Source organism: Anas platyrhynchos, chromosome 8 (assembly GCF_047663525.1).
Source record: "Anas platyrhynchos isolate ZD024472 breed Pekin duck chromosome 8, IASCAAS_PekinDuck_T2T, whole genome shotgun sequence".
NCBI classification, from domain to species: Eukaryota; Metazoa; Chordata; class Aves; order Anseriformes; family Anatidae; genus Anas; species Anas platyrhynchos.
The window spans coordinates 13,371,267-13,394,131 of record NC_092594.1 but is presented as its reverse complement, the minus strand read 5'-3'; the positions used below and the strand labels follow the sequence as shown (position 1 = coordinate 13,394,131).

At 40.1% G+C, this 22,865-nt stretch overlaps 1 protein-coding gene and 1 long non-coding RNA gene across 2 annotated transcripts in view; both read right to left on the bottom strand.

Annotated features, from left to right (window-relative positions):
* Positions 1-2,261, bottom strand: part of LOC110354076 (uncharacterized) — a 125,871-nt gene extending 123,610 nt beyond the window's left edge. Inside the window, exon 1 of the long non-coding RNA XR_011811142.1 lies at positions 1,221-2,261. This is a non-coding gene — a long non-coding RNA (uncharacterized lncRNA). The remainder of the gene's footprint in view (positions 1-1,220) is intronic.
* A 14,088-nt stretch (positions 2,262-16,349) lies between these two features.
* Positions 16,350-21,867, bottom strand: ZNF281 (zinc finger protein 281). The gene has a single exon (XM_005027317.6). The coding sequence runs from the start codon at positions 21,573-21,575 to the stop codon at positions 18,942-18,944; it is 2,634 nt and encodes an 877-aa protein (XP_005027374.4). The 5' UTR covers positions 21,576-21,867; the 3' UTR covers positions 16,350-18,941.
* Positions 21,868-22,865: the final 998 nt, after the last annotated feature.

Genomic DNA, 22,865 nt, shown 5'->3' with positions numbered 1-22,865 from the left:
CAAATGAAAAGAAGAATTGTGTTTTGTCACTTGGCGAAATCTAATTTTTTGCATGTATGAAAGAGGAAGGGAGGCAAGGCCTCAAGTGTCTTTTCTGCAGTTAATTTGTATCCATAAAGATATTTTATTTTACCATACCTGCTTTTATTTTCCAGCTTCTCTTTGGGATTCTATATACTTACATCTTTACTGTTCCTGATGATCTGCCACCTATTTGACTCCTTTGGACATTCCCATAAAGTCAGGGAACTTCTTATTCAAGCAAACCCTTTAGTGTAGTTAAATCTTCCATGAATAGCTTTGAAAACCTGCCCTGTAATGCAGGTTTTTTTTATGTCACTGACATGACATAGCTGTACTTGATTGACAGGCAGCTCAAAGGAAACAAGAAAAAACACACAAAATATTTTGCTAATTGCAGTGACAATAGTTTTTTCCCCTCAGTGCTCTCAGCCAGAAAGCACCACTGGACTGTCATTACCTGTCTTTGTTACTGCTGACATTATTTTTCATGAACTAAATAACAACTTCACATTTATTGTGCACACTGCTAAAATACATCTTGCACTGTTCTAGAGCAATTTGAAGCACGTTAGTTTATTTTGTAGGAAAGCTCATTTTCTGCCCATTCTCTTCAGTTTTAACCCAGCTAAACACTCAGGACTAAATGAGTCTAGGTTTATTTTTAACACTCTCACACAATATTTCCACTAGGTGTGTTCTTAATATTCTATATGAATCAACTGCCTCGTTTCAGATGTCTTTGTGTCAGACATTTTTTCCATTTCCTTTAAAAAGTCAGTAGTGTGATGCTGTTCTAAAACAATTCACTGAGGCTGCTACTTGAATTAAAAACAATGAAACTCATTTACAGCTCAATGCTATCTATCCTTCATAATGCTATTCTGCAGCATGAGGAAACAACAGGGAGCAAGAGGTCTTTCCAAATACAGCCTCTCTCTACTAAAGCTGCAGAAGTACTCTGGCAAAAGGGAGGAACTGCATGAAGCAGAGACCTTGCCTCACCTTCCCCTGACCCTGGCAAATAAAGCTGGGCAGCTCTGTGTGGGAGAAATCACCGGAGAATCATCAGGTAGCACCAGTGGAAAGGTGCCCTTGTTTTTATCTCCCTCTAAATGCTTATTTTTATTCTCTTGTGCAGCCACTAAAAATGAACAGCAAAAAGAACAGCAAAAAAAAACACAACATATTTACTTTACCTCTGTTTCTGACCATGTTCTTCTTGTTTGAAACCTGAAAGTCCTTTCAAATGTTCAAGGTCTCCCTACATTTGCTGAAGAATTTGACGCCAGGGAATTGACAAAATCCAGGGGAGGAAGAGGCTCTTCTGCACCAGAACTGCCACAGTCCAGAGGGGCTTGGGAACATGGTCATCAGGACACAGCTTGAAACAGTAACACACCTCAAGGATAGCACATCAAGAGAAGAAATGAGCACAGTTTTAGCTCGTGTGAAATGCACACAACTAAATTCCATTATATTCCTAGTGACAACAAAGCTACTGAAGTTTAACTAGCATTCCTGGTTGATGATTTTTTTGTGTGTTACAACCACAAAAATAATTCCATGGCTTTGTTACTCATGTGGGTGCTGCTAGGCTGCCCTCAAACAGCAAAACCAGGATAAAACTACAGTCTTGTTTCCACTAAGCAACATTACATGTTCTTACTTCCTCCTCTTTTCAAGGGGGGGAAAAAAAAAAAAAAAAAAAAAAAAAAGCATGCCTCCTGCTAATAGATCTCACTGCTGAAAACAAGAGCAAAGCTGCTGGGCAAGATACAAAATGAGTTGAGAAGCATGTTCCCTTCCTCAGGTCCTTCATGTAAGCCTGTGGTTCCAGCCCTCCTACCCCAGTTTCTACAAATATGAAAAGACAACAAGAACATATTCCTGTTAATACCTTGCATAAAGCACATTTCATTCTTTCAATGCTTTTACCAATGAACAATCCCAAGAGGCACAGAAATTCCAAAATTTCTACCAGGCAACTGTTTTACTTACAAACTCTTTCTTACACCAACTACCAAGCCTACTTTGCTCAAAATAGTTAAGACCTTGGGTCAAGGAGACAGTGGCATTAGCACTCAACAGAAAATGTGCTTCTCTACACTAAAATAGCCACTTAAGCAAGAATGTGGAAATGATTTATCTTGCAATGTTTGAAGTTGGATCTTCACCTCAGCTATGTCATGACTGCACAATCAGTCAGAGAAAGACTGTTACACTTTCATACAAAGAAAAGGGTATTGGGCTCTTCACTATGAGTATCTAACAAATGTTACCTTTTAGAAAATAAGAAAAAGCATAAATATTAGCCAGTGGAAACATTCACATTTATAACATAGGAGTTAGAGACCTTCAGTGTTCCAGTGCCCAAATATAAATCTCAGTGTTTAATAACAGTAAGGTAATGTAATTTCACTGAAAGCTGTTTCATTTAAATAACATGATATTTGCGATCCTAAATATTGCACTGCTACATTAATGAAGACAATCGTAAAAAAATTCAAACTGAAAATAAAAAATGAAGCTTATTAATGAAGTCTTGTCAAGGAAATCAGATTTTTGAGGCAAGAAAACTGCCAGATAAGCTTGATTTGGGATTCAGTAATGCTGCTTGTACATTCTCCATTCTTTACCAGTTATACAACCTGTAGGCATTTTAAAAGTAGAAGACTCTAAGAGACTTTTGAATAACAATATTGACAATGCTTATGTATGCACATAACATGATTAGGATCTGATAAAGCAATCAGATGGACTTCTGGAGAGTCCAATAAAATTACAAAATTATGCACCTGTAAGAATTCTTTTATTATTATTTTTAATCAAAGTGTCTACTTTTCAGTGGCATAATTACCTTTAGAAAACCCCTTAAGACAATAAAGCTGCTAACATAGAAAGTAGTTGTAACTATGGGCGCAAGTACTTCTACTGGAATTGAGAAAGCTGCCAACTTGCAGAAGATCTGGCTATTAATCTATTCTTCCTCTGTAACTTGCTCAAGTGTAGGGTCTAAATAAAATCAATCACTGTACTTTTGAAGAATTAGAAAGTTCAGATTTCATATTTATAGACATTCTGTCAGCAAGAATACCAACATTGGAAGGAATGAATAAGGAATTAAGGAATTTTAGACAAAACCTCCATTAATTTTACTTTTCTTGATCTCTCCAAAACTGCATATGTCCTTGTAAAGAGTGAAATTCAAATGGTCTTTAGGTGCCCAGAATTCCAAGGTTTCAGTGGTTATTTGGAGAAGTGACATAGTAATTCAGATGATAAGACCATAGGCACATTCCTAACCTGTACATACAAAAGGTTGGGTGCATACATTCTGCACTTGAATTGCAGTATTTCTACAAGAACTCACAGTATTCTTTACTTTAATAATACAGATATGGAAAGAACGGTCTATATTCTACAACTGAGGATGGCGCAGGTTTTCTTTTCAGAACCAAAAAACTTGTGCATACACAAGTGAAACAACTTTGAAAAGGTCAAACTGTAAATGAAATTCTTTGCCTTTTCATCACCTTTGTATGAATTTAGGAAAAAGACACTTAGAAAGAATTGGCATTATAACTGAAATAATCATTTCCTAGCATACTATAGACAATTACGTATGTTTATATCACTTAGAGAGATCTCTTTATTCATGTTTATGTTTTGAATAACATAACTGCCTTTAAAGTGAGTGTATCAGAGAAAGTACTAATGGAAAGACATGGAAGGAGATGAACGCATGGATGAAAGAGGAAACTCCTCTCCAAAGGCATAGAAACTATGTCAGAGGACTAGACCTGAGTTCTAGGTGGAGTACAACAGAAGAAAATCATCAGCAATTCAACTAATAAAAAAAAAAAAAAGTTTGGCACAAAAAATCACTAGCCGTGTCCCACTCACAGTCCCCCATGCACAATATTTGGATAGGTCACGGATGAGTATTTGGATAGGCCATGAAGAATTGGATGAAAGATATGATTTTTGCAAAAAATCGTCTGTTTTGTTTTTCCTGGAAAGATGAAGTAAACAAGTGCTGCAGAAGGCAAACTGTCTTCTTTCCATAATTGTGTGCCAAAGCCCATTCAAAATATAGCCTCAGAACACAAGACCACTGACTGTGCAAAAGCACAAATAAAATCCCTCATACTATTACTGTAGAGCTTTATTTCATTTAAAAAAAAAAAAAAATAGAATAAAAAAATAACTTAGCTAGAGTATTGGAATAGGCTGACCAGAGAAGTGTTTCAGTCACCATCCCTGGAGGTCTTTAAAAGACATTTAGATGTAGAGCTTAGTGATGTGGTTTAGTGGAGGACTGGTTACTGCTAGGTCAGAGGTTAGACTCTGTGATCTTGGAGGTCTCTTCCAATCTAGAAGATTCTGTGATTCACTCTATGCCAGTCAATAAAACAGCACTTAAGATACTGAGAAGTGCCTACAGTGTGATTGTATATGATGCACCGCTTTAGCTTATGATAAACTTTTAAACCAAACTAAATAACATCTTTCCTATACTCAATCTGCAGTTTGAGAAGGTTACTTTAATTGAGCTTAAAATAGGTAACTCCTCAACTTAAACTAAATATCATCTGGTTTAAGTCAAAAAAAAAAAAAAAAAAAAAAAAAAAAAAAAAGCTTGTTGAGGTTTTTTTAAAAAATGGTTTTAAAATTACCTCTAAAATACAATTGATGCAATTTTTCTCTTTAAATTTATTATTAGGGCAGTGGGCAGTTACACTTCTCAAAACTATTGTTCAATATTCCCTGTAGTTAAAGAATGCTTCATCTATGCAGTACTATCAACTTGACATACATGCCTAAACTACTTTCTGGCTGCAGGTGCTATTAGACGGTGAAGATCCCTTTTCTACATGTCTTCCATAAGGCTCCAGTTGTTTTCGTGAAGAGGCTGGTAGGAATTAATTCGGTATTTCCTTTACACACAGATGATTAGAAAAGTCAAATGTGTACTTGAATGAAATAACCTGCTAAAATTCTTCACTGCATTAAAAAAAAAAAAAAAAAAAAAACAGTTTGGAGGGGCAACAGAACCTGCAAGTCATGTCCTTCTGGGACTTCCATACTTCCATGTAACATAACCATACAACTTGCTTATACTGCAGCTCACTCAATTAAATAGCATTGAAAAGACAGATTCTGATGGACTACAGAATTATAACTGGATAATTCACAGCAATAGCTCATCTGTAGGAATATAGAAGATGCCACATGAAATAAACTGGCTATTGTATCTGGTCACACATGTATCTGCCTCAGTGCCCGAGGCAATGCAATTCCTGATGCTTCAATGGGAGTTGTAAGAAGTCCAGTCTATCTTCACTGTTTTTATTATTATTTCAACTGATAAAATTTACTGTAATTAACAGCATATAGATTGCCTACATGTTAGCAGAAATGTTACCTCAAAGCCTTTCAAGATCTCGCTGCCAGTAGCTAGTGATTGCAAAGCTGAGCACTCAAGCTGACATTATCATCAACCATATTTGACACAGTTCGATTCTTCTTGTGCATGCACACATATTATAAATACATACAAGGCCTATTCAGAAAGCCTTGCTTACTTCTAAGAAGAATGCTAATAAAAAATAATTTATATCAACCACCCCAAAAAAGAAGAGTGTTTTTTTTTTTTCCTCTTTGAAAAGCTCTGGTACTCTCAAAGACAACTGTGTCTCAATAGAAAAGTATTATTTGTGTCAGCAGTACACTGCTTATTTTCAAGAAAATCTACCCACATTTACTCACAGTATATTAATTTCTGAAAAACTGTAGTTTGCCTTGCTCCTCTAATATACTAGAATACGTGCCTCCCATCCTGTCAAAACCAAACTAACCACATAAAGGCCAGTTACAACAGTTCTATACTATGACAGCAGCAAGTATCAAAAATAGCGTGCCACTTTCACGCACAGGGAAATTGACACAGGCTAGTCTTGCCAGGTCCATTCTTTCCAACAAGAGCACATTTCCATCCCCACATAACTCAGGCATGCTGTCTCAAGTGTTTGTGAAGCTACCTACTAAACAGAGAAGTGGAAAAAAGCCTATGGCTTAAAATAAAATAAATATATATATATATTCCCCAAGTTCATTAACCCTGGTCAAGCTCAAGCAAGGGGATGATGATATGGAAGTGGGAACAAGCAGACAAGGGACAGCTGAACTCCCCTGTGACAGCATCAATTAAGGGAGTTTTTATCAAACAAGTGTGAGAGCAGGGAAACGCTCTCTTACACTCTTTGTGAGCCTGCAAACATCCAAGCTGCACACAAGTATCAGTCCTCTGGCTCTCGTACAGAGGAAAAAGTCCATGCACAGATAAAAAAAAAAAAAAAATAGTACCTGGGACAAGAAGTCTGGTGAAACTGGAGCAGGAAGGAAGAACAGAACATGCAGCTGGATGCGGAAACCGGTTAGGCAAGGAACTCAGGAACAGAAATACCAATACTAGGACCGAAAAAGATGGGAACACAGAATATGGAATTAGAGAAGCGGGTGCTAAAAGAGAAGACAAACACTTGTAGAGCAGGGAGACGTGAAAGGTACGACTGCTGCGTTTGCTCACTGAGATGTTAAGAACTGCACTGAGAAGCAGAAGTGGAATAAGGCAGAAGGAACAAGGATCAAGTCTGAGATAACATGAGTCTGATTGAGTTACTGTGTTCTGGCCCACAACAAAAATGAAAATAACCACATACACCATTATTAAGATGTCTGCATATACTCATGAAAACAACTCATGGATGTTTTCTCCACTGGTGCTGCTCCATTGAGGGTGACAATCAGCTGCTATCGTCCTGCTCAACTAGAAGAACATCCATAGAAATTCAACCATGTGTCATTTTGCCCATTTTCTCAGCTTGCTATCTTAAAAATATAAAATAATAAATACAAAAGCAAGAAAAGTACAAGAATATCAACATTACAACTTGAAGTCATAAATTAGTCCTGAAGATAGTTGTGAAATATTTTCTGACAAATTCCCTAAATTCAGTAACTGCAGTCTGCTGCACACAGTAAAGGGGATGGCTCTAGCTTTACATCGTACTAGAACAAAACGTTTGATAAAAATCAATAATTACACCGTTCAGCTATAATTTAGCAGTGCATCTCAAAGAAGATAGTATCTTCTAACACTTTAGTGGAACATTAGTCCAGTACTTACCCCTTAAAAAAGAGATAACATCTTCCCATTGCAACACCTATGCAAACCAGGGATTTTCACAGAAATTTTCACTGCATTTATATTATATGTACTCTACAAACTAAACACACACAGTATGCACTGAAAAACCTTTAAATGCATGAAAAAGCTACATCTGTAAGCATAAACCATGAAAAGCATAAGCCAGAAAAGTTAAAAAAGAAATACTGAGTTAGCCCAACCACCACCCAGTGATAAAACCCAAGGACTGTGATGAAATAACAAACGAAATAAGTGTAGGACACGGAAATTAAATATCTATAGGTAGTTTGCCAAAAAATTAAATTAAAAAACACTAACCTCAGAGGCCATTACTTAAAACTAGTCCTACAACAGATGTCTGAAAGATATTAAACTTCCCATTATAAGTGATAACTATCACCACATGAAATCCCAGGACTCACTATAGCATCATTTAGCAACACTGCCCTGACCATGAGAAACAGACAGATCAGACCCACCAACACTAGACCCACATGACATCACCATAATATCCAGCTTTGATTAAGCCTTGAAAAACATCTGGAATACAAAACATTTCTGCTGTTATCCATTCCCTGTATACATTTTTAGTACCCATCCTTTTCACTTTTTTTTTTTTTTTTTAAAAAAAAACTTTGCTTTTTTTCCCCCCCAAAAAAAGAAATCTGGCTCAACCAGTCAAGACAATCTTTTGCAACAACTGAGCCCATGACCAGAACAACAGCTAACAGTAATGCTTGAAACAGCCCAACACTGTTACAACTTATCAACAGACTGATAAGATAACACTCTATGCCTGCCTTTCCCTAGAAGACAGATTTCAAGTTAAAGTCTGAACCAAAAACAGAAGCTGCATTCTCTCGGCTGTGCTTTTTTCTTTTCATCTGCATGAGCTCAGAACAAGAGCAGTTTCAAACCAGGCCATTTAAGCTAACTTTGAGGGAGAAGAGGAAAAAAGCAATTAGAATGTCCCAAATCATATAAAAAAGACATCAGATAGACATTTCCTTATTGTAACTTATTACAGTTAAGAAAAAAGGAAAGAATGAAAGCTAGTAAAATACAAAAAAAAAAAAAAAAAAAAAAAAACATGATTTTATTTCAAAATACTTTCACTGTATTTTCTTCTTAACCATTAATAACAGACTAAGGCAGCTTGTCACGGAAAATACCTACAGTTTAAAGCAGACAAGTTCTGAGCTAGAAATCAGAAACAACATTTAACTGCTCAGAGCTGCACGGAGATAGGATTCCAGGCAATGTCTAGAAACGTCTAGCACATTTGTTCCATTAAACAACGTACTTTCAGACACCCTATTGTACTACATCCTGTGAACAAATAGCGTCCTCTCAGCATAAATCTGACATTCCTGTTTAGCACTGACCAATGATTAAACAAAACTGAAGAGATTCACATAATTGTTGCTGTTGGAAAGGACCTCTTCAGGTCAGCTTGTCCAAACCCTCTGCTTCATCTGCAAGCTACCCAGGACCGTGTCTAGACAGGATTTAAATATCTCCACACACATCGACCTCACAAATCCTCTGAGCAACTTACTCCTGTTTAAGAGCCCTCATGGTAAAATAATTATTTTCTTGTGATCAGATGGAATTTCATGGGTTTTGTGTCCATCGTCTCTTGTCCTGCCAGTAGGCACTGCTGAGGAGAATCTGGCTCCCTCACCTTTACTCCTACCCATAAAGTACGAGCGATGAGACCCCTGAGCCTCACCTTCTCCAGATTGAACAGCCCCAGCTTCCTCATCCTTTCTTAATATGAAATACTCCATCTTCACGGCCCTGGCACCGAACTTTCTCTCTTGTACTGGGTAACCCAGAACTGGACACAGTACAGCAGGCATAGCTTCACCAGTGTCGAGTAGGAGGATGTCTCCCTTGACACATGGGAAGCACTCTTCTGAACACAGCCCGTGACACTGTTGGCCTCTTTTGCCACACAGGCATGCTGCTGGCTCATAGCTAGCTAGGTGTCCACCAGCACCCCGAAGTCCTTCTCAGTACAGCCGCCTCCCAGCCAGATGGCCCCCAGCACATACTGGTGCCTGGGAGTACTCCTCCCCAGATGCAGGACTCAGCACCTTGTTCACTTTGAATGTCAGCACAACCCTTGGGCCTATCAGCCACTCCTCCCAGTTCTGTATCATCTGCAAACTTGCTGAGGGTACACCCTGACCCACCCTCCAGGTCATTAAATGAAGATGCTGAACAATATTTGAAGCTGCAGAGTCTCAGAGAAGATAAAGTCAATCTTTCTCATCCTCTCCCATGCAGCCTGCTGACTCCTGCCACACACAGCTCTTTCACCTGGTGGCACAGCTCCTCAGTAACTGCACACTAAAACTGCTTGATCCTGCCCAATTAGGGGCCAGGTAGAACAAAGGCTGCAGGCACTCTTTAATCAAGGACAGCTGACAGTTTGTTAGAAGCTGCTAGAGCTATCCTTACCTCAGCCCCACCTATCTGCAGCAGAGGTGCCTCGGAGGGCTCCCAAAGCACCCAGAAGCTGCCTCTGTTCGCTGTGCTCTGAGCCTGCCGCTCATACAGGCCTCCCCCAGCACAGGCGAAAGGCCAGGCAGGGTGCTTTCTGTTTCTACTAGTACATCAAGGTTAAAAAATAAGAATAAAATAGAAATAAGTGGTTTACCACAGCTTTGCTAGCATGCGGATAAACTGCATAGCACTTGATTTTCACCAAGAATTTACCTCACACTCCTTAGCAAACTTCTTCCCCTAGGAGAAATATAATCATCGTTTTCACTTCTCAACCCCCAGAGAATTTGATGTGGAATTACAAAAAATAAAAGGCTCCAATATAAAATCAAGCAGGTTCTAGCTTAACAAATAAGCTTTATAAGGCTTTTAAAAGCCTTTTCATTTCCACGGGAGAGAACATTACCTACATTTTTCCAACTGACTGTTAATGTACTATTCTACATATCTTTTGATCTGATGCATTTTCACTTCTCACTGTGCGTTAGATATGTTCTGTGTGTTTACCCAGAAAACATTTAAAGACAATATTAAATGGTAACTGCTGTTTTATCTGTTAAGTTCACATAGCTCTGAAATAACATGCACATTCTAAACTTTTATTTTATTTTATTTACACCCTGAAAAAGCCTACTGCTAAAGAGGCACACTCACAATCGTCAAAGCACCCAATCCACCTACTTGCCCAGGCCGCGGCCTTGTGGGAGTTGCGTCCATGATGACCAAGGAAACAACCTGCTCGTCACATTAACACATAGCCAGGTCCTTGACTAAAAGAAAGAGTCCAACAACCAATTTTTACTCCTTTAAAGGGTAAATAAATAAATATCTGGTCATAGAGAAGCAGTTCTATAGATAAGACTTTTACAAAAACATCTCCATTCATTATCTTCACTGCTCACTTCAGAGTTCGCACTCCCAAACAGGCCTTGCCTTTACAAGAGACCGCACAATTCAGATCGACATTGCTGGAACCTTGAGAAAATCCTAAATGAGCAGGTAGTGTCATTATTTAAGAATGACAGGTGATTCTCTACGGTTAAAGAACATTGCTGAGCACTGCAATTCAAAAATGACTCCAAAAGTTGGGTGGAGCAACAGGGCCTCCCCAACAGCAAACAGCCACAGCTTTTATGTGCCTTCTGCAAAACACTCTGCTATTTTATATGTGCCACCAAGAAATTTGAGCCTTCCTCATATTTCAATGCAGTGCACTACAAGCCTGCAGATATACACCAAACTAAATGGAAAACAAATGACAAAGATTTGTTATTTTTCTAGACTCCAAATTATAAGATCATACTGGTAAGTTTTAATATCTCATTGTAGTGTATCTAAAATAAAATCAGGACATTACACAATATAAGAAACCAGAAGGCTCTTTATGAGGCATGCAGTCCATCTACTTTCCTTTCTTTCCTACCTCCTTGCACATCATTCCTGTAACAATATGTATATTTAGAGAAAGAACTCCATGTTATTTCTAGATTTTGCAAGCTAACAATTTACAATACATTTTCTAATCTTTTGATTTTGTTCACTGATGGGAGAGGGGGGATCCTCTGTTTTATTTGTGTCCTTTCTGGCGGAGAAATAAAAAAAAAAAAAAAAAAAAAAAAAGAACAGCTCTTTGAGAAGCTTGTGCCAGCTTCATTGTCAAGACAAAGGTCACTGCATTCCTATTCATGATGACCTACAACTGTACCCATTTAAAGACTTCATTATGCTACATTAGAAGGAACTCTTTCTCAGAGGTTTTCATTTAGCTTCATTGTGAGAAGAACAAAACATGCAAGCATCAGAATATGGTGGTAAAAACAGTAAAACTGATGATTTTAGTTACCAACTGTCTTACTTCATTTGCCATCCACTCTTAAGATGCTATTTGTGAAGGATGATTTCCAGAATCATGTAAAACAAAATATGAAACTACTTTTACCCTAGAGTGCATCTCCAGACTCCAAAGTAAATAAACAATCAAATTCAGCATACCTACTCAAAATGGATTAAAATCTCTCCAAAATCAGAGGTTCCAACATCTCTCAGGTTGAGAAATTGGTTTAGACTTCATCTCCTTAGAGTAATATTAAATAAGACTATTATAGAAGTAAAACTAGAAAGAAGTTTTAACTATGAATGCTCAGAAAACACACTTTTAAATCACCCACACCTTTCATACAGATTTAACTCTACACTAAAATCACCAAGTATTACCACGCCCAGTTACAAGGTTTCATAGACCAAATAAACAAACTGTTTCATGATGTAATTTGACCAAACTTCTAAAAGTTGACAAATTTCTTAAGCTACACAGCTTAAATATTTTTAGTAACACACCTTCATTGATTTTTTGAATAATCCTTTGGACTGAAGTTGGCCAGACACAAGATAACAGACTTCTTGCACAGATTTCTGCTTTTCATTTTCAGAAAGCGAACCAGTAATTGGAAATGGCAGGTCTTTGAAAATAAAATAAGTATTAAAAAAAAAAAAAACCTCTAAGAAACAGAGCTATTGAGCTTGCTGCAGTGTTACACTTGAGCATCATTACTGACCACAGACAAGCTGCAAGTGCAAAGCCATGTTCTCTCTACTGAGATTACATGACTGCTTGCCCCTTAGAACACGGGGCCACAAGATCCTACAAAATGTGTTATTCCGTATAACCTGACCACATTCCAGGTAGACAGTTAACTAATACAAAATAAATGCCCTCTTCAGTTGCATAAGCTATTCCTTATTGGTCTCATTTTCCAGTATTACCAAGCACTTTTTAAGTTAACCCACTTTTCATCGTAGAGAACCATTTCATTTAATGGATACGAATATCCATAGGCATATTTTACCCATGCTACATTAAAGTTCCTCAGCAGAATATGCGAGATGTTTTACTACACAACTATATATTTTCCTATTACAGGAAAACAAATTAAAGTGATTCAAATCCTTGTCACTCAAGTTGCATATGGACTTCTTTGTAAAGACTACTCTTCAAAACAGGTCTTTGTCTGCTTTTATGTCCACTCATCTCAGAGAACAACCTCCCATCTTTGAGACTTTTTCCCCCTCCAGAAAAAAAAAATACTCAGGGTCTTTGAGCAGTCTGAACTATCCTTACCACTGCCAATACAGTTTCTGACTTTATGCCAGCACCGAGGCACATCAGGATCCAGTCAAGACTCTAGCCTCCTATGCAGTGAGGACGGAGCAGAGAAGTACACGCTGTGAAGAGAAATTAAGGGATTAAAAATAACCTGTTTTCTAGCCTTTGAGCAACAACAAAATGAAATCTTTTTTTGCAAAAAGCACAAAGTACAGTTACGTTACAAACAACAACACTGGGAAATTCTGAATGGCAATAACCTACCTTTCACAGGTTTTTAGCATTGAAGGTAGCACATGCACTACTGCAGAGTATCTGGCACATGCTGCAGCTCCTGCATAATAACCACTTCATGCCTCGTTAGTTCACAGAATGTTTTGATATTTGTAGCACTAAAGAGACAATTTAAAAAACATTTTAAGGTAATTTAAAGTATATTAAAATAATTACAGAAATGTATAGTTAAGTTAGCTCTTCTTTCATTTTTTGGTCTGGCCATACAACACTTCATTCAATATAACATCAAATATACAAAGCATCTTAAACATACAAGCATTTTTCAGGTGTACTTTCATAACATTACTTAGGATAGCCTTCAGTTTTAAAATTGCAAAATCCACTGGAAATAAAAACAAAATATTAAAACCAGAATGTAAACACAGTAGCATGCTATATAGATAAATTTACAGTACTATCAAGATTATAAACCGAGCATTAGAAATTAAAAAATTCCAGCATTAAATCTTCCATTTAATCCTCAATTCACCCCATCTTGTATTTGCATTATTGACAGACTGATTACATGATGGCACAGTATTTTTTCCCAGCAACTCTCTGTTGCTGTTTATATCCACAACAAATAGGATGACAACTCTCCGACTGTGTTTCACGAGGCTGCTCTACAGAACCTGGTTTCCCTGGATGCTGGATTTACAGTGAATACAACAGAAGGGAAAGAGCAGATTTAGGCTTCTGAACATCACCGTAGAGAATTAAAACTCCCCCATGACTCTGCCCTATAGCTTCTCCTTGATTCTAGACAATCAGCTACTCCACATTTACTAAGCTGGTAACTATTCCTCAATCTATCTCTACACAGGGTTTGAAACAGCAGGGGTCTTACAGAAGGAACTCAACTTCAATCAATGTCAAAGAAATGAAATTCCACTACCTATCCCTTCAGGTCATAGGTGTCAAACAAACTGGGCATCAAAAAGTAAATTTTAAGCATCAGTGTCTACAAAAAATATATATAAAATTATTGGTATGGGGATATGAAAAAAAAAAAAAAATTGTTCTTTTGTGATGTCTCCCTGTGTTAGGAAAGAATGCTAAAAACAAATGGGTTTTAGCTGCCAGTGAAAAAGGGGACAAGAAACGTGTTTTGGACAACATAGATAAATTGTATTAGTATTTCATAGCTATTAACTCAGTAAACAGGTTATACCCTGGGTTCCAAATACTACACAAAATACTAGGCTTTATTTTCTTATTTTCTTAAGTGCTTGTACAAACAAACAAGCACAAAAATCACTTCGGAAGAACATTAAAAGTGAAGACTACAGTTACGTAAGCCAGAAAGCAAACTTCACTATGCGGAAATGTGCAACATATGCCCCAAGATAGGGCACACAGACACTATTTGAACTAATGTAGCCAATACTTGTAATGGTCCCATCTGTTATGCAGGAGGGGTCACCTTCAGAGATGTAGCCACCCAACTTTTAAGTATCTGAGTGTAAATGTGTTTCCAAAGGGTTTTAAGTAAATGTAATCGTGTTTTCAAGAACAGTCAGTGACTCAAACGAGTCTAGGTTGGTTGGGTGTCCCGAAGCCCAACCTCCAACATGGATGTTGCTAATGGGGTGGGGGTACAGGGGGGGTGTACTCATTTGTTTTTAAAAAGGGGTGAAAAGGCCAGTGGAACAAGCAAGTTTTCTTCCTTAATTTTGTTTCTGGAAATATATGCAGAAGATAGGGTGAGAAAGATAGTGCGTGGAGCGTGAGACAGACTAAGCCTGGAAAATTCCAGACCAAATGGTTAAAGTCAGTAGTCAGAAAGGGCTGAAAACAGGATCTTCCATTTTAAAGTGACCAGACTCCTTTCAACACATAATACGTTAAAAAAAAAAAAAAAAAAAGAGAGAGAGAACACTAGCAGCTTAAGCATTTGCACATGTTATCTTCTCAGGCATAAGGAACATCTCCAGAGTCGCACCTGTGACTTCACATGCACAATACTGATTTCTAGTCAGTGGGAAAGAAAATCAGAGGCATCATTCAGACACATTGTTGTCAAACATACCTACAGCAGACAAAGAAAAACAAAAAAACAGCCAGACCAAAACCAAAACAACACTAATGGAATACATTGTATTATTACAAAATCTTTGAGGTTTCCATGATGCATGGGGCTGCCTTTTTTCTAGTACACAAACCTGAAATTGTAATATCCCACCACATTTTCCCATTTTATTCCACCAATTTCTTATTCTAAAAATTTCGCCCACTACCCACAAAGTCTGCAGATGATCTGGCTAATTTGAGAACCACTGCAAATTTTAGCCAGCTCTTCTAGCTTATCTGCAGGCATGTTAGCCATGTAATTTTAGTGTCTTGGAGCATACTGAAACACATTCACAATTCACAGTCCCATGATGTGCTTGGCCCAGGCAAAAACACGTAACGTGAGCTACTATAGTACAAAATGAATCACTTTATCTACAAGTTTCTATCATATCATCACGCGTATCAATTCTTATATCCCCTGCGTTAGTGATAGGAAACAGGTTATCGTTCTCCTCCCATAATCTCTTGAACAAGAAAATTTAACCAGGCACTAAAGTGAAAAGTTACATTCAAAGGCCATTTTGCTTTCTTTTTGTCCTCCCTGTCCATGCTGTGACGTTACTACTAAATACACAGCTCATTTTACTATCTAGCATGTAACACCATACTTGATTTCTACCACATCATTTTACCACACCCTTTAGCTAACCTGAAGAAAAATAAATTTGAACTCCATACCAAATTAGGAAAAAGTCTACTTGCATTTCTTTTTTTTGAACAACTGCTAACATAAGGAGAGAACATACAAAATTCCAGTAATTTTCCCTTTCAGACCTTCCAAAACTATTCCTAGCACCTATCTGAATATCTTCAACATTTAGTATTACTTTATATTTACTTGGGAAGATTTTCATCCTTAGTCGTCATACAGCAGTACTTCTCAGCATACCGGTGATTTTTCTCTTGGCCACGTCGCTGCCTTGACTCAAACTGCAATCTTCTTTTCTTCGACACTCCGCAACCACTCTGAGACTTTCAGCGCTGCTACTCTTACAATCACACGCAACGTTGAAGAAAAACACAGCTTAAGGAAACGGCTGCAAACCATCTTCATACTAATTAATATGCTTTCTGGTATTCTGCAGTACTACTATTTTTACTAGGCTTTCCTTAGAAGGTAAAAGTTAGCACAGAAAAGAGGAAAAACAGATAGAAGACTTTCTAAAATCTTTACTTTGAACAAAATCGTATTATATATGCGTCATTCCGAATTTTCAGCAATTACAAAATGTCTTTGAAGTTAACAATACATGGTTGTTTTGTTTTTTTATTTTTAACCAAAATCTTATATAAAAAAGACAGATTTAAAAAGCTGAGGTCGTGTGAACAGTTTAACTTAAGGGAATTTGTTATTTTTTTTCCCCTTGGAGACTCAAGGTATAAAATAGGGCCCTGATTTCTAGAACAGTGCATTCAGATTACATGACCCAAAAAGAAATTGAAGGAAAAAGACGAGCTGAAAACATGCTAGTAAATCACATTACTCCTTCTCAAAATTTCACCTCTTAACATTTCCCTACTAGGCTCTTACAAGTGTGACTGGATAATAGAAGTGATATCTTTATGATTTTGTGAATAATGGGTTTTATTAGTATTAAGTTAAAGCAAACAGCCAGAACAATACATATGCAACTTCTACTACACACAATATAAAGAAAGTAAATTATAACCTCTGTAAAACAAGAGAAAAGGTACTGAAAAAGCCAACAGTGGTTATGGGCTATTTCATCCCCAAAACCAGGCTGGGATCTGCGTATAGAGAACAACTGTTGTTCACCTTTTTCAACTGAAATAGGGTGAGATACATAATCAAGTATAAAGAAAAGGTTTATGGAGTTACATGGATTTTCTGAACAAATTCTAGATTAGTAAGAAAAAAAAAGTTCACCTAGTAAAAGAGGTTACAAGTGGGCTCAGGTTTCAAATTTTAGTGGTGAGGGACAATGGGAGAAATTACCAAGGACTTTTGTAACAATTCCTTTAATAATACACCACTTTCATAACAGAAGTGTTTTACACTTGCACAATGTTAATAACTTTATTATACATGGAAGCCTGTAATAGGCTGATTACACAATAAGACTGCAAACAACCACTGGTACTTTCCTGACACCAGAAAAGTACGTTAAGACTGAAACATCACCAAGAGTACATAAAAAACCATCAGCATAAACGTCACCAAAATTACATTAAAAAACTAATTAAAAAATACATTTGCAAAAAAGTGGTTTAGAGCAGTGCCACTGCCTTTCAGCAGCTTTGAATGGCCACCAGTATTTCTAGCAGGTTTCCGTGGCTCCACAGGCATTAATCAGGATTCACATATAATAAATAATGTACCACAAAATATACATAAAGTAAGGCAATAATTCCAAAGAAAAGTTCTGTTGATATTGAGAAGCCGCTCAAGTTCTACTCTCGTAGTTGATGCCATCACCAGAAACCTTTGATGGAATTGCAGCCTTAGGCCCTAAGCCTGCAATGATAAACTGCTGCAAACCCCTGGATCCGTAAAGAGCTCCAGCGACACCACCGGTAACACTGCAGGGCACAGGGGTCCATGTGAGCTGATCCTGATGCAGGATCGGGGCCTTCATATGTACAGTTGGGAGTAGATTATTTCTTATTGTACATGGAAACCTCGACAGAATTCTAAAAACATGTGGGTGTTTACTGTTGGTTATCTGATGTCATGAGACATCAGAAAGTACACAGTGAGATATGCACTTTCCGGAATGTACATTTTTTTTGAAATGCTAGCTATTAAGTTGGGGGTGAGAGAGGGAGTAGGCAAGAAGGGGACGGAAAAGGTGTAAATTAAGGAAAAAAAAAAAAAAAACACAAATCAAGTCCAGAGGAACTGGGAGCACAACAAAAGAACGGGAACCTTATACATTAAAAGAATGTGGAAAGGGGGAAGAGCAAGAGACCGACTTCTTTTGAACCATGTAAAATAAATAATGTATCCCAAGAGCGTATCTAGAATACGACTGTAGCTTCAAGTCGGGGTTCTAGTGACATGAACCAGATGCACGCACTTTGTTCTCATGGTTTGTGTCAACAGAATCTCTTTACGGAATTACAGTCTTACACAGGAGTTCTGGGGACATTATTATTCATATTAAAGCTACCGTTCCGGGCTCTCAGTACAGATCCAAGAATATTTGCTCCGCCTGTCTGGAATGAGCATCACCTGGAAGAACAGGAGTACTTTAAAAGCAACAAGATTTAGGTAGCAAAATTCTTTCAGATCTGCCCAGGCATAAGAGACAGCAATTTGAAATGTCGTAGATCCCTTCCTCAAAAAAGCTTGAGATATATTTGTCGCTATCTGTAAATCGGAAGTTCCAATACACTAGTGGTGCATAGAATTCCCATGCTTCGTTACACTTTCCTGAGAGTAAAGCAATTAGAATAAACCTTAGTCCTATGAACAAAGTTAATTATTTTTTTTGCATTTTAAACTTTTGGGCTATTCCCTGACAACCTATGTTTGAAAATTTGATTGCTAAACGTTGTCACTTGAACAAAAACACTATTTCATATCTATTGATTTTTGATTAAAAACCATAATAAACAGATCTAAAAAAATCACACTAACAAAATAAACTAAATATGAAAAGTTGCATTGAAAGGGCATGTTACATTATTCGTAATAGGACCGTGTAGAAACATTCCAATGGCAGTGTTGTCAAAGTAAAACTACATTAAGAAGACCCCACAGCCCCGGTCACAGTCGGGACCTTACCTGTAACTCTGGCTGGTTGGGGTTTTTACTCGTGTACTACATGGCTCACTTACATCAGACATCATATTTGAATACCCTGAGAAATCTGACACTGAAGTCCTTACTCTATGGTCCACTTCCCCATTAGAGTTAGTGATAAAAGTCATTGGCACCCTGCTGCCCGACTTGAACTGAGAACCAAACGCTTGTGCAAAGTTCTCGATCTGGTAGGTTGCTCTAGGCTCAATGTCCTTCTGAGGATCTATCTGACTAGCTAACTCCTGAGATGGGATCTGAAAGCTCGTTGAGGATTCTAAGTTTTTCTGTTCCTTCTGGCCAGTCAGTTTCTGAGATGTTGACTGGTAGTTAGACGAAGTCTCTAAGTTTTTTTGAGGGTCGATGAGATCATCCAGCTCTTGAGAAGGAGTCAACTGTTGATGCGTAGCCTCCAGAGCAGATAAATAAAAGCCTGGCTGAGATCCAAGCAACATCCCAAACGGAGGTTTTGGCAACGCAGTTGGCAATACTGAGGTAACGGACTGGCTGAAGCCACACTCGAGCGGAGATGTAGTGTAAATCTGTTTGTCTTGAAACAGAGTGTGGTTATGCAGAGTTGAAGACAAGCTAACAAACTGGAAACTGGGTCCAAAAGCAAAACCAGTGCTGTTGGTTGTTCTTTCAAAAGCTTGTTGGAGGTATTTGGAGTATTCTTGCAACATGCTCGCCTTATCGTTTGAAACTGTTTGAGAGTTAGGGCTCAGGTTTTCTTCCTGGACCATCTCCGAATGCTCTCCAGAGCTGTGCAAGTCCACCCGCTGCTCAGTTATACTGAAAGGATCTTCCTTCTGGCCTTCTGATTTGTGGGAGTACTGGTCCAAAAGGCTCTGTAAAACTTCATCGGGGATACCAGACTTGTCATGGCAAGACTTGATTTCGCTGTTTAAGGATGCTGAATCAATGAGAGATAACGGAGCTTCATTATCCATAACGCTAACACCTGCAGACTGGATGACGGACTGCTGGGAAGTCATGTGTCCGACATTGATCGAGAAGGCACTGTTACCGCTTGCAGTTTGCAAGTATCTTCTTTTCTTTGAAAACTGCATGGCGTCGTCGTAATTGCTACTTATTTGACCTGGTTTACCACCTGTACTTTGGAGAAGGCCAATAGTTTCTACACCGGTATTGGTTACTAGGGAGCCTAGGGAGCCACTCTGCTTCCCAGCCAGTGGTTTCTGCCCCAGAATATCTGGCAGCGGCGATACAAAATTAAGGTAATTTTTGTCTGCCTGTTTCCTGCTTCCTTTTTTGAAGACCAGTTTTGGCACCTTTTTCTGAAGCTCTTCGACGCCCGTGCCGGCTAGACCACCGCTGGAAGACACGATAGGAATATCAACTGCATAATTTGGCATGGCCACATTACTTGTAACTTGAGACTCCGTTACTTTGCTGCTACACTTGTTTCCTTTGTTTTCAGTGGATATACTTTTTGTTTTACTTTTTCTCCTTGAGGAACTTGTATTTCCCTGAGACAACGCAGCCAAGCTACCCATGCTATTCGACGATCCGGGCTCCATTCCAGCACCTGCTTTCCCTATGGCTTCACCACACGTTCTTCTGTGCTTCAAGAGTCTATCAGTCCTTGAGAAATACTGCTGGCAAGTGTCACATTTGTATGGCTTTTCTCCACTATGCGTCCTCTTGTGTCTTTCCATGTGGTACTTCTGGATGAACTTCATGCTACACTGGTCGCACCCGAAGGGCTTCTCCCGACTGTGGATCTTCTCGTGTCTCTGCAGCAGGTACTTCTGGATGAAGCCCATGCTGCACTGGCTGCACTGGAAAGGCCTCTCCCCGGTGTGAATGAGCACATGTCTGCGCAAGTGGTAGGAGCTCCTGAAGGCAGCGCTGCAGTGTTCGCAGACGTGAGGTTTCTGACTTGGGGACGCGATGGCACCTTCCGCATCTCCCACCAGGGGGGGTTTGGATGAAGCGCTCGGCTTCCGCTTGGCTTTGATTCCCTGAGTTTCTGGCTTTGGCCTCTTTGCCTTCTTGACCTGGGTATCGTGCTTTGGCTCACCCGAGCTCCCAGGGGCGCCCTCGCCTCTGCCACTCAGTAACAGGTCTCGGTGGGGATGCTGGTGCAGGTGGTGCAGGAGGCTGAGGTCCTGAATCACGCTCTGGCCGCTCCCTTCCCCGCTGCCCCCCAGCCCGGGGGGCCTCTCGTCCCCCGCCGCCCCGAAGAGCCCCCCGTAGTGGTGGTGCTGCTGCTGCGGCTGCTGCTGCTGCTGCTCGTCCTCCTCCTGCTCGCTGGGCTTCTCCTGCTTGATGCTCACCAGGGACTGCAGGAAGCCCCAGGGGCTCCTCTGCGCCGCGGGGGCGGGCGCGGAGGGGAAAGCCCCCGCCGGCTCCTTCTTGAACGCCCCGTCCTGGGGGGCGGCGGCCGGCGCCGGGGGGGGCTCGGGGGCGGAGGGGGCGGCGGGCGGCAGCACGCACTGCGGGGGGGGCGCGGCCGCACGGGTGAAGCTGGTGACCGGGGGCAGGCGGTGGTTGAACATCACCATGCCGGGGGGGAAGGCGGGCTCCATGGCGGCCGCCGCCCTCTTGCCTCCTCCTCCTCCTCCTCCGAGGAAGCCGCCGCCGAGTTTCATCCCCCGCCCAGGCGGCCCTTGGGGGGAAGGGGGGGGGGGGAGGCGCGGCCCTGAGGGGGCTGCGGGACCCGCCGCCCGCCCGCCGCCCGCCGCCGCTCAGCGCCCGGCTCCCGCCGCGGCCCGGCAGCCGCCCCGCGGGCCCATGGCCGCCGCTCGGCGCCCGGCTCCCGGCTCCCGGCCCCCGGCCCGGGCCGCACTTACGGCTCCCGCCGCCGCCTCCGCTCAGCGCCGCCGCCGCGGCCGCTCCACAATGGGATGAGCAGCGCCCGGCCCCGCGCCGCACATGCGCGCCGCGCGGCACGCTGGGAACGGGCCCCGCGCCCACAGCGCGCAGGCGCCCAGCGCCCCGCCGGGCCCCGCCTGACGGGGCCGCTCCGGCCGCTGCCACCGGGCCGCTGCGGGTGCGCGTCCGCAAATAGCTCATTGCTGAGACAGAAATGGGATGGAAAATCCCTGTTCTGAAGCAGCTTCGGGTGTTGGACAATCATCAGGAGATGCTTTTCGCTTTCAGCATCTCTCTAAGGGGCCGTGCCCCCTTCAGTGCTAATAAAATCCGAATAAAATTCCGTTACACTTACAGCTATCGACTTCGAAAGCCTATATGTCTATATGTCTACATTTCTATATGTCTACATTTCTGTATGTCTATATCTATATATTTCTATAGGGGGTTATTACTGAATTCCAAATCCTTATTAAAATATAAACTGCAGAGGTACCTTAAAAACGTGGAATTAAACACATTAACACTTAATTTACCTTAAGCATAAACGTATAAACATAAACATATAAACGTATAAATAAATAATTGGATGTAATAGAAGACACCAGATAAATACCTTAAGATATAAGATAAAACACCTATACTTTCTCCTCCTTCAAATATACTTCCCTTAAGAGTTCAGCCTGTAAAGATGAGGTACGTTCCATAGATCTCTCCAACTGTTACAAAGCCTTAGGTCAGATTTTGAAATCTTAAAATTACCTAATTAATATTTAAAAATAAATTGATGCAATTTCTACACCCAACAAAATTTTGAAGGCATGTAAGTAAAACAAGTTCCTTTTAATTTGTAAATAGTTTACTTGAAATAGCACGCAGACTGACAGTTCACTTTAAAATGCAAATTAAATTATGAAAGTTTAGGACCGCCAGGTTTATCTAAGTGTTAAAAGGCAGACCAGAAATTCAAAAAACTTAAAGCAGCAGTAAAATATTAGTCAATGCCTATGAGAAATGAGTCTGTCCCTTTATTCAGGGTGTCTGTGTTTAATGGTAAGCTGGGATGC

Coding starts and splice junctions, on each gene's coding strand:
- ZNF281 (XM_005027317.6), bottom strand. CDS start 21,575: ATGAAACTCGGCGGCGGCTTCCTCGGAGGAGGAGGAGGAGGAGGCAAG.